Genomic DNA, 16,646 nt, shown 5'->3' on the forward strand with positions numbered 1-16,646 from the left:
CGGATTCACAAATTATTGTTAACCCGTTGATTGACCAGAAGGTGAGTGGGATTCATTGGCAGCTGCTAGGGATTGTTCAGTAGATTCTTCAAATTAGTACTATGATGGAGTAGGTGTCTTTTATCCACATTCCTCGTGAATGGAATAGAGCTGCTGATTGTTTGGCCAAGTGGGCCTCAGAACATGGTAATGATTGGAAAGTTGAAGGTTGGGAGCATCTTTCCCCGGATTACTGTTAGGATTTGCAGAAGATCTTTGCTGAGGACATGGATAGTTATGAAGTTGGCTGATCTTTGATTGGGCTTGTGGTTCCTTTTTGGGGCTTTGGGGCTCTGGTTCTCTTTATAATTCTTGTTTATATTTTTCAATAAAGTTTTTACCCCTTTATTCAAAAATATAAAAATAAAAATAAAATTAAATCAATTAAAAAAATAAAAAAGCAACTCATAATTTATTAGTTTATCTAATTTAACTAATTATTATACACATATTTTAACTTACATATTAATTATTAATATTATTATTTAAATCTTTTTAAAAACTTATTGCTATTTACTTCTATATATATTTATATATAAACTCTTTTTATTAATTACATAATATAATAATTATAAAAGTAATAAAACGAAAATTTAAAAAAATGTGAATATACAATTTACTATTTTTATATATTATTTATTATTTTGAAATTAAATTAAATTAATATATTTTAAAAAAATCATTAAAATTTAAATCATATCAAGTATTCAACAAAGCCAGAAAAATAAAATGCATTTAGGTAAGTCGGGGAACGAAAAAGGTGAAAAATACAGTGAATGAAATCCGGCTAGTCGTGTGAAGATATATAACTTCCAATAAAAGCCCTAAACAGGCCTGATTAACAACTTAAATGATTGAATCTGTCCCAGTTTTGAACAGATCTGTAAAACCCTACGCAAACCCCTCCCGATGTTAATGCGTCTAAAAAAGATCAAAGCTTTTCCTCTGCTAGCAATCAGGAGAAAAAACTTGCTTAAATGGACAATGATATTATGATACTTTTGTAAATGCGAGGTGCTCACCTGGTCGAAGCACCATGTCTGCACTATCCAGAGGAGTCATTGCACGGCTTCAACTTTTTTGGACGATATCACAACCTCAATCAAATCTAAATTTTTGGCGCTCTGGACCGTTGTCGGAACCACTCATATTTAGAGCTTATTTGGGTTCTCCCTCAACATATTCAACATTAAGCACTCATGGGCAAGATGAAATGGAAGGAAGAGGAAAGTTACTAGCAGAGGCACAAGTAAGGGCCATGGGGGCGGAGTCGCGGAGAACAGGTGCCATAGCTGTTAAATGCGGAATGACAGGTCTTTGGGATAAATGGGGGACTAGAATTCCCATCACCATCCTCTGGGTTGACGATAACATCGTCACTCAAGTCAAGACACTCAATAAGGAAGGTTACAATGCCCTCCAGGTATGCTATCATCAATTCATATTTTCATATATTATATTTTCCATTGGCCGGCTAGGACTTAAAAGTAGGACCTTCTGAGCTACCGGCCTCTTCACAGTCTCCAGTTTGTATTGTTCTTCAAACCATGCTAAATCTTGCAATATTTGCTCGCAATAATTGTTCGCAATAATTGTTCAAATTAAAAACAATCGGTTCACAGCATAGTTTCTCTGGAACTTTTATTGATACCACATCCAATCTATTCAGCATTTTGCATCATGGGACATACAATCAGTGCATACCTTGAGCAACGATTTAATATGTATTTATTTTTTGGTAAGGCTTCACCTCAAAATACAGGACTCGTTTGTAGTTTCATCCCCACTCTGAAAAATTTCAATTCTTGTGGGTGTCAAGAAACTACAAGTAAACCGTGCCTCGTTTGAAATTTTAATATTTATACGTATGTTTTAGTTAGAGTATTTATTCCATGATCAGGTCATACTCCTGTGTAGTTGCTATGTATGAGGACTTTAAGAATTAGTACCGTACATTTTCGTAGGAGGAAATTAGGCTAGGGGAATACCTCAAAATGAGACTGTTTTATCTTTTGAAATGCTCCTAGGAATTATGATTTTTCAAAGCAAATGGCTTGCACAACTGGATTATGCTAAGTGGAATTGTATTGAAGAATTTTTAACCAAATTTAGAATTGCTGCAACTCTTGGGGATACAGCATGCACTCCTTATATGTTTAAAGAATCAGATTGGATTTATAACATGGGTTTCCTGTTGCTAGGACACAACAGATAGGGGCAGGGCAGAAGAAACCAAAGCAACTGACGCAGCCTATGTTGGGCCATTTCAGTTCACAAGGAGTGCCATTGAAGAGAGAGTTGAAGGAGTTCCGTGTATCTGAGGATGCCCTTCTTCCCGTTGGTACTCCCATTACTGCTCGCCATTTTGTTCCGGGTCAGCATGTTGATGTCACTGGAATCACAAAAGGCAAAGGTTTTCAGGTTTTTATTTACCTTTAATTGAATGGTTTCATGCTATTCTAATAGGAAGCACATCAAAATGACTTTTCTAAAAGATCTATGCATGTTCCATATTTTTAGTTCTATATGTGATAGTTGAATACAACTCCTTGGCTTGTTTTGCTATGTACAGACTTTTTCAATGCATCTTTTCAACATCAACATCAGAAGCTGATTGGCAAGATAAACAATTTTTTATCTGAAAAATATTTGCCTTCAGCAATGCAGTCTGAAAAAATTATCCTTGTGATTGCTATTAGGGTCTTATTTTCTTTATAAAATTATTTGAGCTGGCAGGCAGTACACAAAATTTGAACTTTAGCATAACTTAAGATTTTACAAATAATGTTTTTGCTGTTAGGGTCTTATTTTCTTTATAAAATTATTTGAGCTGGCAAGGCAGTACACAAAATTTGAAATTTAGCATATCTTAAAGATTTTACAAATAATATTTCTGCTTAAGTCTATTGAATGAATGTTTGGTTATCTAATTCCATAAGGAGATACTAGTTCGCAGAAGTGCTGGCACTGCTGTAAGTGTGCCAATAAGGGATGCTAATTGCTCTTTTATTTTAAATGTTGTTGTGGATAGACTCAGATTTTATGTTTGGATATGTAATTAGTTGATGCAACAATGTGATCCATAAAATTCATAATTCTACCTGTTTTTTGGCCCACATATGTTAATTAAATAAACCATAGCTTGCCTGAGAATCCAAATGTGGCCATGTACCCTTTTCTTTCCTCCTCAAACATATTTTATCTTTTATATCTGCTCGGTCCATTTCTACTATTTCCACCATTGTTACTATAAAAGTGAACCTATCTTCCTGAAAGGTGTGTATGACCTCATTTATTTCTTATAAATTTGAGGAATTCCCATTTTTTCTTGATTTCCTTAAGAATATATGTAAACTAGAGCTTAGAAAGACATCAGAACTTTTAGAAATTTTGCCTTTTGGAAGGTAAATATATTTAGTGCTGATGAATTCCTGGTGGGAGCTGGAACGTTTACTGCAGCACAATTTGTGCTGTGTAACACTTATCTTGTAATGAACCCGACTTGACTGGGCTGGTTGGCCAGCCTCCCCCGTGTGGTGTTGGATAACACCCATCTCATTTGTTTTTTAAATCTTTTTTGTGATTAAGCTAGATTGAAATTTTTCATGCCCCGCCACAAAGGGGATAACTAGAGAATCATCTTTTTTTTGTGAAGGATGGTCGAATAGCATGGTGATCACCTAAGGAACAATGATTAATAAGAGAAACAGCTATTAAGGTAGCAATCAAATATTACAAACAGCAAAACCATCGATGCAGGAAGCATTGAGAAGTGCACTTAATGAAAGAATGATTGGTTACGAAGAGATACACTAAAGGTTAATTGTGAGTTGACATGTTCCTTTCTGAGAGGGTAGCAACTCTCCCAAGGGACGCCTATCTTCATGAAGCAATTATAGTATATATAGAAGAAGATCCAATGGGAAAGGCATCAAGCAATCGGAGTAAAGGAAGATCAAGCTGTCATTTGGAAGAGGATCCATAGAATTGATATCTGCAGCAATCATCAAATCAGACAGAGTTTATTAAGAACAACAAACACCAGCAAAGGATCAGACCTGTAATAGATCAGATCCAAACTCAATGTCAAAACAACTAATGGCATAATAACTGTTGTTGTGGATGTAATCAAGGCTCATTGGGTTTAAAGGAGATATTTTGTTTGGTAAAGTTATAACCCTAACCCTAATTGTGATTCTAGGGAAAATTTAGGGAAGTCCCCAAAGGGGACATTATAAAATTTTAGTAAATGAAATTATTACAAATTTCACTATAACAGTTCTAGGAGTCGACCCCTTGAACCAATCCTTTAGTAAATCTAAATAAATTTATTTTTGTCTCCTGGCTGACTTAATGTTGGTTTGCTTTTAGGCTGACATATTTTGATCTGATGACTCTCCTATTTAAGGAGAGGGATGGCTCGATGAAGCACATGCTGGAATGATTATGTTATTAGCCTTGAGCACGGAGATTGGCTGGGGCGAAAACCCCAGGACCAATACAGGTTAGGACATAGCCCCTTCCCTGTTTGCTGTTTGATCGAGCCACTCAATTCACAACCATTGAAATTCAATTTGTTGTCTAATTAACAAGAAGAGTGATCTAACATTAGTAAGCTGAGTGCAATCACAGGAGTTAGGAGGAGATGGTTATTACATCAACATGGGGTTTGTAGCTTGAGACAACAATTCACACTTGGTGCCACTCCAAGGCACAATAATCACATCCAATCATTCACCTGAAGGTGATGTGTCTGCAAGTGCAGATCAGCGGGAAGGAACAACAATAAGGGAACTCCAGGGTGGGGTCGATAATTACACAAGGCAACCTGCTACCAGTCGTAGCTCTAGGGAAGTGATAACTTTGTAGTGTGTCTTTGACACCTGCAAAGTTAGGACAAATAGATTATTAGAGTCTCCAAGAAGGTGCATTGCTAATAAATCAGATAGGGGGAACACAAGAAGAACTGGCTACCCATTTTGCATTAAGTCTAAAAATACTGAATTCTGTCAGGCATATGTGTCAATTTGTTGGCCTGGGTACTAAACATACCAGAGATTCTATTCACAAGATCTGATTAATAATAAGAGCTCTTTGTGCTGTTCATGAAATTTGTTCATGTTTTGAGAAGTGGTTTTTCAGTTATTAAGTTCTGTGTTAAATAAGTCAGTATCTCGAAGTCAGCATATTTCAGTTGTATCGAATCTCTCTGACCTGCCAGCCTGTGGGTTGGTTATGAGTGACAGAGAACAACGCTACCAGCAGCAGCGTGAGAAGAGGAAGGGAGCCACCATGGGGGATAAGGAGGAAGAGCATTCCCAAGAGTACATGAAGGAGATCAGAGACTCCATGGGGAAAATGGCCCAGCTTTTGGAAGGATTGGACCAGCAGTTGAGCAACGATAAGCTTGATCAAAACAAAGAAGATGAGAGCTATTCAAATGGAGATAAAGTTCCAGGAAAGGAAAAGAATCCAACTTCAACTAACTGAAGGATTTTTAGGGCGAAATTCTTGGATAAAGATACAACAGTCAACATTGACAAGGAACAACATGAGTCTGAGGAGGATGTAGCAAGAATTTATGAGGCATATCACTCCCCCTACCATTCGTGCAGACCTGCCTTGTAGAGACTATTATGAGACGAAGAAAGCAACAGGGCTTGAGAGGAAAGGGTATAAAGGAAGGAAAGACATCCAACATCAATTAGGGAAAGTCACAATTCCAACTTTTGATGGGATTAAAAGTTCAGAAGAGCGAGCCTGGTTGCAAAAGTTAGACATGTATTTCTCACTAAATCCAATGTTTTTCGGAGGAAGCCATTAAATTTGCCACCCTACATCTGGACAAGACAACACATGAATGGTGGTTTCATGGCATTATAACTCAAGGGCACGATTCTATAAACACAATGGAGGATTTCAGCCAATGGATAATAGAAAGATTTGATAGGAAGGACCCAAAAATTCACTTCAGGGATTTAGCACAGCTGAAGCAAGAAGGAAAGGTAGAAATTTAAGTGGCAAAATTTTAAAAGCTTGCAGTGATGTTACCTGATGTAACAGGAAGGAGGCTTAAAGTTTTGTTTGTTGAAGGTCTAACTGAACCTCTTAAGGGTCTAATAAGAGCATTATAGCCCAAGCACCCTACAAGAAGCAATCACAAGAGCCCTCAATTTGGAAGAATCAGTGACTAGAGACATCTTTCATAACAAGAAGACAACACCTCCTATTCTGTCTAAGAAACCTTTTTAGAAGAACATTACCTTCCCAAAGGTATCACCACCAAAGACAAGTCAAGATGAGATTTCTCAGAATGAGCTATGACGAAAGAAGTTGTGTTTTACATGCTGTGAACCTTGGCAACTGGGGCCTAAGTGTTTAGGAAAATGGCAAATACATTATATAGAGGTCGTTTACCATGACGACAGAAAGTGATGAATCTGAACCTCGGCATGAGGTAGAAGAGGTGGAGCAAATACACCAAGGAGAAGGACCTTCGGTATGAACACTTGCAGCACTCTTAGGAGAGCCACGATATAATACGTTTTGCCTTAGAGGAGTCTTGAAAGATCAAAAGGTAACAATCTTTATTGATAGTGGAGCCACTTATAACTATGTTGACGAAGAAGTAGTGAAGAGGCTTAAATTAAATATTGAGGAGATTGAAGGGTTCGATGTAAAAGTTTTAAGTGGAACAATTCTATCGTGCATCAGGAAGATTTCCCAGATGGAATTTATGATAGGAGAGTACAAAATGAAGGATGATTTTTATGTAATCAGCATGGATATGGAAGTGGTTTAAGGAGTTCAAGGGCTGTACGCAATTGACAAGTATGAAAAAAGCCACTAAACTATGGAACTCTCCTTCCAACACGATGGAAAGAAGATACTCTTGCATGGTTTATCTAATAAGGACCCTATGCAAGTTTCAGGTAAGAGGTTAGAGTGAATTTTTCGCGAGGACCAAGTAATGTGGGCAGCTGAGTGTTTTATTATGAGCACATGTGCATACAAGGATTGGGGTTCTTACAATTTAGAAATTCAGTCCATTTTGGATAAGTATAGCAAGGTTTTTGAGGACATCCCTCTTGGGCTACCACTGGATAGGGGTTTTCTGCATATGATAGAGTTGAAGAGGGGGCAAAACCAGTTATGATCACTCCATACCGTCATCCAAAGGTTTATAAGGAGGAAATTGAAAAAGTAATCAAGTAACTCTTAGATATGGGACATATAAGGCCTAGTTCGAGCCCATTTACATCATTTGTAGTGCTAGTCAAGAAGAAGGATGAAACCATGACGATGTGCGTTGACCATAGAGAACTTAATAAAAGGACAATCAAGAATGGCTACCCCATACCAAGGATTGATGAATTACTTGATTAGCTCCATGGAGCAAGATATTTCTCTGAGATTGACTTGCGTTCAGGTTATCATCAAATTAAGGTAAGAGATGAGGATGTTCACAAAACAGCATTTAGGTGTTGTTATGGGCTTTATGAATTCTTGGTTATGCCCTTTGGCCTAACCAATGCACCAACAACCTTTCAATCATGCATGAACCAGGTATTCATTTTACAATTGAGGAAATTTGTTTTGGTTTTCTTTGATGACATCTTGATTTATAGTAAGACATGGGAATATCATTTGAAACATGTAGATTAGGTATTGGCCATACTTGAAGAGCATTCTTGTTATGCCAAAATCTCCAATTGTGAGTTTGGGTTGACTGAAATTTTGTATTTGGGGTTAAAAATCAATGCACAAGGTGTTAGCATGGATTGTGAAAAAATCAAAGCAATATTGGCCTAGACCCAAGAATATGACACAGCTAGGAGGGTTTGCAGGTCTTTTCAGCTACTATAGAAGGTTTGTGAAGAGTTTCTCTCAACTTGCAGCTCCTTTAACAAATTTAACAAAGAAGGGAGAATTCACATGGAGTGCAAGAGCCCAACAAGCCTTTGACAAACTCAAGAAGGTAATGAGTTCTTGTCTGATTTTAGCAATTCCAGATTTTTCACTCCCTTTTGTCTTTGAATGTGATCCTTCAGGGAAGGCATAGGGGTTGTTTTTATGAAAAATAAATATCCCATAGCTTATGAAAGCAGAAGACTCAAGGAGGCTGAAAGAAATTTTTCAATTAATGAAAAGGAAATGCTGGCCATAATATGCATGTTTTAGCCAAGTTCCTTCAATGCTTGGTGTGTGGGAAGTTTATGGTCAAAACAGACCACAATATATTGAAATTATTCCTCAACCAAAGGGATTTGAACGATAGGCAACATACGTGGGTAAGTAAAATTCAAGCCTATGATTTTGACATTGAACATGTAAAAGGGAACAACAATGTGGTGGCTGATGCACTTTTTTGAAAGCCTCATTTACATTCTATAACTGATATTTCTGCTGATTGGAAGTCCTTGATCATAGTTGAGTATGCTTAAGGATTCATTTGATGATTTGGAAGACAAAGTGCAAGATGATAGGTTCAAGGTAGTAAATGAGCTTATTTTCTACAAGGAATGTGTGTATATCATACTTGAATTCAAGATAAAGGAAAAGATATTGTGAGCTTGTCATGATACACCACTTGCTTGACATCCGAGATTCTACAAAACTTACAAGCAAGGGAATGTTTCTCATGGAGAGGGCTGAAAAAGGATGTAATGCAACATGTAAGAGAATGCAAGGAGTGTCAACAAAATAAGGTGGAGCATGTTTTTTCCGCTGGGTTGCTGCAGCCTTTACCCATTCCAAATAAGAAATGGGAGAGTATATCAATGGATTTCATTACGGGGTTGCCAAAGGTTCAAGGTAACAACTGTTTATATGCTATGTTACACCAAGTTTCCGGGACGGATTTTTGTTTTTGCCATTTAGGGGATGATATGGACAACTATATTAAAAATAGGGAAAATTTAAAATATACAAGGAAATTTCTCTTTCTTGGATGTTGATATATCTACACACCAAAATGAGAACCTTCATCTTGAAGCATGGTATTTGCTGATGCATATACTCAGCATGAGTGGTGCTAGTTGCAAGGATTACATGTCTATAACTACTTGTGTTGATTCATAGATTCCTGGGAGGATAATTGAATGCGTTATATTCAATATATAGAAATATAGCTGATTAATTACACATACAACAGAACAAATTTATCAAATGTCAATGTCTATTTTCAATGCACTTGGTAATAGGAAATGGGGATGAAGTAGAAATAGATAAACTTTGAACATTGGGTTGCAAAATAAAAAAATCTTACTAGATATGTTTTTAACTAACATTCACTTGATAAAAATGAGCCAGAAGTAATTTTGTTTTCATGTCAGTCATGATTCTATGTATGGTTTCTCATATAATAATAATGGGGCTAGTGTTTTTAATGTTTGGGTGTATTTTTTTAAAATGTTAAGGCCACGCCCTAGGGGGACGGCCGACCATCTTTGGTACAGTCAAGGGAAATCTTGGATGGCAAGGGGGAATCCTTTCCTGCATTTTTTCATTATTTGGGAGCGACAAGGGGATGCTTCTCGCCATTCCCACATTCCCGAGCTGTCCTCTTTTCTTAAATGCCTGCAAAACAGGGGGAAATGCGTCCCCGAGTAACATTGCTTATATGTGGTGGTTGATAGGCTTCCCAATTATGCTCATTTTTATGCTAGAACTTTTGAATTTAAGGCACCACAAGTGGCAGATTTGTTTTTCAGAGAAATTCTTGGACTTCATAGGTTGCCAAAAACAATTGTAAGTGACAGGGACAGCAGGTTTCTTAGCATGTTTTGGCAAGAACTTTTCTGTTTGGTAGGTTCTGAGTTAAAACCTAGTACTAGCTGTTACCCACAAATTGATGGGCAAATTGAAATAGTGAATAAGTGGATTGAAGGCTATTTGAGAAATTATGTTACATGACAACAAACAGGATGGATTAAATGGTTTCATTTGGGGGAATATTGCTACAGTACAACTCATCACATGTCAATTGGTATGACTCCCTTCTAAGCTCTTTAAGGTTATGAAACCACGTCATTTATTGATTTGCTTCTTACCGATAGTAGGGTACCAAGTGCTAAAGATATGGTGCAGCAAAGTAGAGACATTTTGGAGTCTCTCAAGGAGAATCTACAAGAAGCTCAAAATTAGCAGAAGCTATATGCTGATCAACAACGAATTGAGAGGACCTTTGAAGTTGGTGATAATGTATTTTTAAGACTGCAGCCTATAGACAATCCTCAATCAAGGGGAATGGGGCTGAGCAGCTGAAATCTCGTTTCTATGGACCCTACAAGGTGGTGAGGAAGATAGGGCAGGTTGCTTATGAGCTGGAACTTACAGTTAATAGCGGAATACAGAACACATTCCATGTTCTATGTTCCATGTTACACCTTCAACTGAGCTACCTCCACTGGACCATGAAGGCAAAGTGCTTCTTGAGCCTGAGACGATATTGAATGTAAGGGAAAAAAGGTTAAGGAACAAGGTGATCCCTGAGTATTTGATGAAATGGAATGGCCTTCCTCGTGAAAATGCAACATGGGAAGGAATAGAGATTTTTGAGCATCCTAACCTGAAATTGCTTGAGGACAAGCAATTATGGGACATGAGGACTGTAATGAACCCGAATTGATTCGGCTGGTCGGCCAGGCTCTCCTATTCGATGTTGGATAACACCCATCTCATTTTTTTTCGTGATTAAGCTAGATCAAAATTTTAATAAATGTAATTATTATAAATTTCAATGTAACGGTTCTAGGGGCCGACCCCTTTAACCAATCCTTAAACAAATCTAAATAAATTTATTTTAGTCTCCAAGCTGACTTAGGTCAGTTTGCTTTTAGGCCGACATATTTTGATCCTATGACTCTCCTATTTAAGGAGAGGGGTGGCTCGATGAATGACTGCTGGAATGATTATGTTATTTGCCTTGAGCATGGAGGCTGGCTGGACAAAAACCATAGAACCAATACACGGTATGACGTAGCCCCTTCCCTGTTTGCTGTTTATTTGAGCCACTCAATTTGCAACCATTGAAATTCAATCTGTGGTCTAATTCACAGGAAGAGCGATCCAAACATTAATAAGCTGAGCGCAATCACAGGAGTTAGGAGGAGATCGTTTTTACATCAACACAAGGTCTGTAGCCCGAGACAACAATTTGCTCCCAGCTTGTGAGCAAACAGCGCCACTCCTAGGCACAACAATCGCATCCAATCAGACACCTGAAGGTGATGGGTCTGCAAGTGCAGATTAGTGAGAAGGAACAGCAATAAGGGAACTCCAGGACAGGGTTGATAATTACACAAGGCAACCTGCTACCAGTCGTAGCCCTAGGGAAGTGATAACTTTGCAGTGCATCTTTGACACCTGCAAAGTTAGGACAAATAGATTATCAGAGTCTCCAGGAAGGTGCATTGCTAATAAATTAGATAGGCAGATCACAAGAAGAACTGGTAACCCATTTTGCATTAAGTCTGAAAATACTGAATTCTGTCAGGCATATGTATCAATTTGTTGGCCTGGGTACTAAACATACGAGAGATTCTATTTACAAGATCTGATTAATAATAAGAGCCATCTGATGTTCTGTTCATGAAATTTGCTCTTGTTTTGAGAAGTGACTTTTCAGTTATTAAGTTCTGTGTTAAATAAGTCAGTATCTTGAAGTCAACATATTTCATATCCTTGTTCAGAGATTGCTGTGGCTTGAGCTGAATGTTTTTCTAAGTAGTAGATTAGGGGATCTATTAAGCAGCCCAATCCTATATTTAAAGAGAGGAACAACATGGCCAAATCCTATATTAAAAAACTAAGGAGTAGGCTACAAACATATACCAAAATAGGAATACATAAAAAATAACCCAAGAACAAGCAACATAGGAAAAAAACAAAAACGTCAACCCATAGAGGGGAGTAGAAACTACATAGCACCAAATAGGAAAAAATATAGTTGCCAGCTGATCACACACATCCAGACCATAAAAATAAGACATAGTTAGGAGAGTTTAGAAGCTCCGCATTATGCTATTCTTAAGCAACATGGCTATCTTCCAATGACCAAACACCCTGTTCTACACACCATTCCTTGAGGTTGCAATAGTCTTCAACAATACTATCATTGACTCCATAGACACTTCTAGGGCATTCCAACATGATACCATTAATAACCTCCACTAAACACACAAATTGAATTAAAACAGCATTCTCAAAGCTTAGCAACCTCAAGAATGGCCACATGGTGAGAAATAACTATATTTTGAATTTTTTGTCACAAGGCTTTGTAGAAGTTGAAGAAATTGCCCACCTCCTTGGTAAGGTCAAGTAGTTCCCAATGCATAGCTTTATTTGAATGTTCGACTCACACTTTCAGATGCTGCCCCAAACCTTGAATGCTGTATATCATAAACTCATTTGTAATTTCATCTAATTGCACCAAGAGTTCCTCAAGACAACCACAACAAACATTGCCTTAAAAGCTGATAGAAAGAAGCATGAGAGAAAAGCAAGCAATTGTCCTCAATTCCATGAGAATCCAAAATAGAATTTGCCACCTTCAACATGGATGGATTGTAGTAGCTGAAAATCTTATTCAGCCTATGTGCCAACACTCCCTTAAAAGAGAGGTCCTTGGGCCTGCTAAAATTATTTCTTGCCATGAATAAACACCATAAGCTAACCCGACCCATTGTGTTGGCAAAGTCAAAGACATTGTTAGTAGTAAACTACCACACCAAGCAAACACAAATGGTAGACACGAGATACCCATACACGAAATTGCTTGTATCATAGAGAAATATAACCCTAAGTATCATAATGACAAATGAATACTAGGTATGCCCAACCGTTTACACATGCAAAGCAATGATATCCAAATCTGCTATCCCTACACAACAATTGAGGCTTTGAAATGTAATAATTACCAACATATGGAGGGTGGCGGCACCGACAGAAAGTCATGACGACCTATCTTCAATAATGAGCCTTGCAAGATCCTCTTAGTTGGATAGATTTCATGGCTCTCTAAGGAGAAATCATTAAAAAGATCAACCTTAAGTGACTAAAAACTAATATATTTTATTTCCTATAATAATGTATTGCCTTTCAAAATCAAATCTATTTTTCCATATTAAAAGTTCTACTGTTGGACTATTCGTTGCCATGAATAAAACACTAGAAGCTGTTAGAACACAATGTTATTATGGGTCACCCTTGTAACATTTATATATTGCTTTAATATAAGGTTATAAAACCTTATGTATTAAAGTATATACCATTTAATAATTAATAATCTAATAAATATTAGATTATTAATTATTTATGAATGGTTACTTTGAATATTTGTGACTAATACCCTGTAAGGTATTTTGCCACCCTTTCTCCTCTATTTTTTAGGAGGTTCTCTCTCATTTGAGAGTGGGTGAATTTGGAGTTTTATAGTGAGTTACATCACTATACAGAAAAGGTCTTATTGGCCATGTGGAAGTAAGGAGCGGTGCCCCTAGGTTCAGTCTATTTTTAATAGACTCTTTTTTGTAAGTGTTTTTGATGATGCTTTATGGGGTTTTTTTCTCGAAAGGGTTTTACAATGTATATCTTGTGTTATGTGTAAAATTTATGCTCAAAGGAATTTCATTGTATTTATTTTATATTTTTGTTTATAATGATTAGTATCCTATGATCTTATGATCTAATAGAAGCCAACCCACCAACCATGTGAACAAAACCAAAAATATTGTTTGCAGCAAACCACCATACCAAGTAAACACAAAAGCAAGACAAGAGATATCCATACACAAAGTCGCTCACTTGAAGATCAGAATGATAAGGAAAGCCCATGCATGGCCAATCATATACATGCACAAAGCAGTAACAATAAAATCTGTATCCCTGCATGACAACAAAGGCTTTGAAATTTAATAATTGCGAGCATATGGATGTTGGTGACACCAACTTATTATGACAGTTTTTTTTCATCAATAAACCTTCTAAGACCATCTTAATCAGATATCTCATGGCCTTCTAAGGAGGAAACATTACAAAGATCAAACCGTTTATTGGCTAATAAATTTGTGGCTGTGTTTTGTTCCTTGGAAGAATATACCACTTCTATAGAATCAAATCTATTTTTCCCTTTCAAAATTTCTTTGCAAATTAGTTCTTAGCTTCCAATAGGGGTAATTTGCTTTCTTTCAAGAACTGATAACTATTGAATAGTTTGCCACTATTGTGATATTGTGGAGGCCTTATGAATAAGCCAAGTCATTAGACAAAAGTGACTACTATTCAACTTCATTATTTGTTTTGATTCCCAAATTGCCCTCCTATCATAAAAGCCTCTAAAGCATCCCAAATCACATTCTAGCACTCGTTGGATTATAATTACAGTAAGAAGCACCATCAAAGTTAAGCTTCCCATCCAACAAAGGGGCTTTCCATTTTGCCTTTCTTCAAATATTTTTACAGATTAGTAACCCATTGATGGGATGCTTGAGTTAATATTGTTATCCAAGGTAAAGAAAGATTAAGAGCATAACATGATTCCTTAATATCAAGATTATGTCTGAGGCCATCCAAGAGATATTTTTTGTTTGCCCTAGAGTTATTGGTGTTTATGTTTGCACAAAATAATTTTTGGTTTAAGACCAAGAACAAACTAAACATTCTTGCCGATGAGATGAAATTTCCACCTTAGGAAGAACCAAACTTGCCAATCATATTACTGAATTCAGTGATAACCTAAGAGACGCTGAGCATGATTTTTTTTAAAGTTTTAGCCTGCACATTGATAAACTAGTAGATGCCTTCCACCTCGTCATCATCTTTGGAATATAATATGTTCACATGGCCATGTTCACTTCTTTGATTTGGTTTGATCAGCTCCTAATATCTTTCATAAACAATTTCGGGATTGCGGACTAATGAAGAAATTCAGATATGATTCATGGAGTTCTTTATTGGGGATAATGCCATGTAGGGAAATGCTTAAGGAAGCTGAATTAACTTGTAACTATAGGTCAAATTTGGGGCTGTTGATTAAGAAGGGAATTGCTCTAGTCACTGCCCCAATGCTATTTTTGTGTGCCCATAGTGTGGTGTAAAGTTTGAGGTGCTAGCTGGTTTTGAATTGTTTTCTATAGGATTTTCTTTCTTGCTTCATTTTGTGCATTGTGTTTTGGATGATGAGGTATGGGTAATTTGTACGCTTGTATTAATTCTCGAAATTGTCATTATTGTCAAAGGCCATGGTTTGAGGAATGCCAAACCTACAAATGATTTGATTGAGAATGAAAAAAATACAATAAAAAATTACACCTACTTCTTCATAAATTCAAATGCATTGTAATGTAAGTATGCCCATCTTCCATTCTACAAAACTTGCTAGTAATGTTCTAAAACCCACATGGAATCTCAATAGGTTGAAGCTTGATGAGAGGGGTGTGAATAAAGTCCTCATGTAGTTGGAAAGGCTTTCTTTGTTTGGCGAATAGGCGAGTAATGCTTGACAACAACTTGTGAAGTATACCCTTTTCTCAGTTTTCAAAAATTGTGATGAAACATTAGTTTTTTGATTATTTAGATGAATTTCTACTAGGCACTTTGGCATAAGCGTTAAGTGACAAATATGGGTATCATTTTTAGGTTGATGTGTAAGGTGAGTTATCTTGTAGGGCCTTATGTGTCGACCTCATTTTGTTGTTTAGTAGCTAGTTAGTTTCTACATTTTTAATCACCATATATTCAACAAACTAGTTCGGGAACTCCTAAGGCACACAATTTAAGATACATGGATATTGGTTGATTTGTCATGCTTAGGTCAGGGGCATTTGGCCATATTGTCAGCAACATTGAAATGAAGTTGGAAAGTTAGTGAGAACATTTTGCCAAATGTATTAGCGAGCACTTATGCTATCTTAATTGTCATGTAGCATTTTTTTTTTTTAACTCTAGAGGTATCCCCATGACCCAGCCCAGCGCCCAACTTGCCTTACCTTGGGCATTGTCATTTAGCATTTTGCTCTATCAAAATGTATACTCTGTGTCTTCATTTAGTTCTATAGTAATTTCTTGTTCTTTTGTTTGGGATGCCTTATCTTTTGATTGCATGAATTTAATCTTTGATAACATATTGGCTTGGGCTTCAAGTTCATGCTACTAGTTACTGTAATGGTTTCCAAGTGAAACAAACTGATCATTGCCTCATATTCATGATGCATTTTGTTAGTTAATGCCTCTTGCATTTGCCTTTTGAAAGAGATAGGTGCAACTTCTGATTGGTTGTCTATGATATGTCACTTGATGGCTTTATAGATAACAATTTTCAGGTTGAATTCCATGAGAAAGAACATCCATTTGCCAATTCTATCTCTAGGTTGGAAGGCCTTTTTAAAGAAATGACAAATGTAGTTTGGCTTAACATAAAATATCTAAGTTTCTCAATAGCGAAGTATATGGCGAGTAAATGCATTCCATTTTGTTGTAGTGTGTCTTTAGTCAATTGATAAATAACCTTAGCAAATGGCATAATCTTTCTGTCTTGTCTTTACAAGCATCATGTCAATGAAAATGGGTGTAGACGATACATATGAAATTAGAAGATGTTCAAAGGA

General features: G+C 36.7%; 1 protein-coding gene across 1 annotated transcript in view; it reads left to right on the forward strand.

Moving 5' to 3' along the window:
• The first annotated feature begins 775 nt into the window (after positions 1-775).
• LOC131077276 (large ribosomal subunit protein uL3m) overlaps positions 776-16,646 on the forward strand; it is a 34,088-nt gene continuing 18,217 nt past the window's right edge. The window contains exons 1-2 of the mRNA XM_058014729.2: positions 776-1,462; positions 2,251-2,460. Coding sequence (XP_057870712.1) covers positions 1,076-1,462; positions 2,251-2,460 — 597 coding nt within the window. The 5' untranslated portion in view covers positions 776-1,075. The remainder of the gene's footprint in view (positions 1,463-2,250; positions 2,461-16,646) is intronic.

Source organism: Cryptomeria japonica, chromosome 8 (genome assembly GCF_030272615.1).
Source record: "Cryptomeria japonica chromosome 8, Sugi_1.0, whole genome shotgun sequence".
Taxonomy (NCBI): Eukaryota; Viridiplantae; Streptophyta; class Pinopsida; order Cupressales; family Cupressaceae; genus Cryptomeria; species Cryptomeria japonica.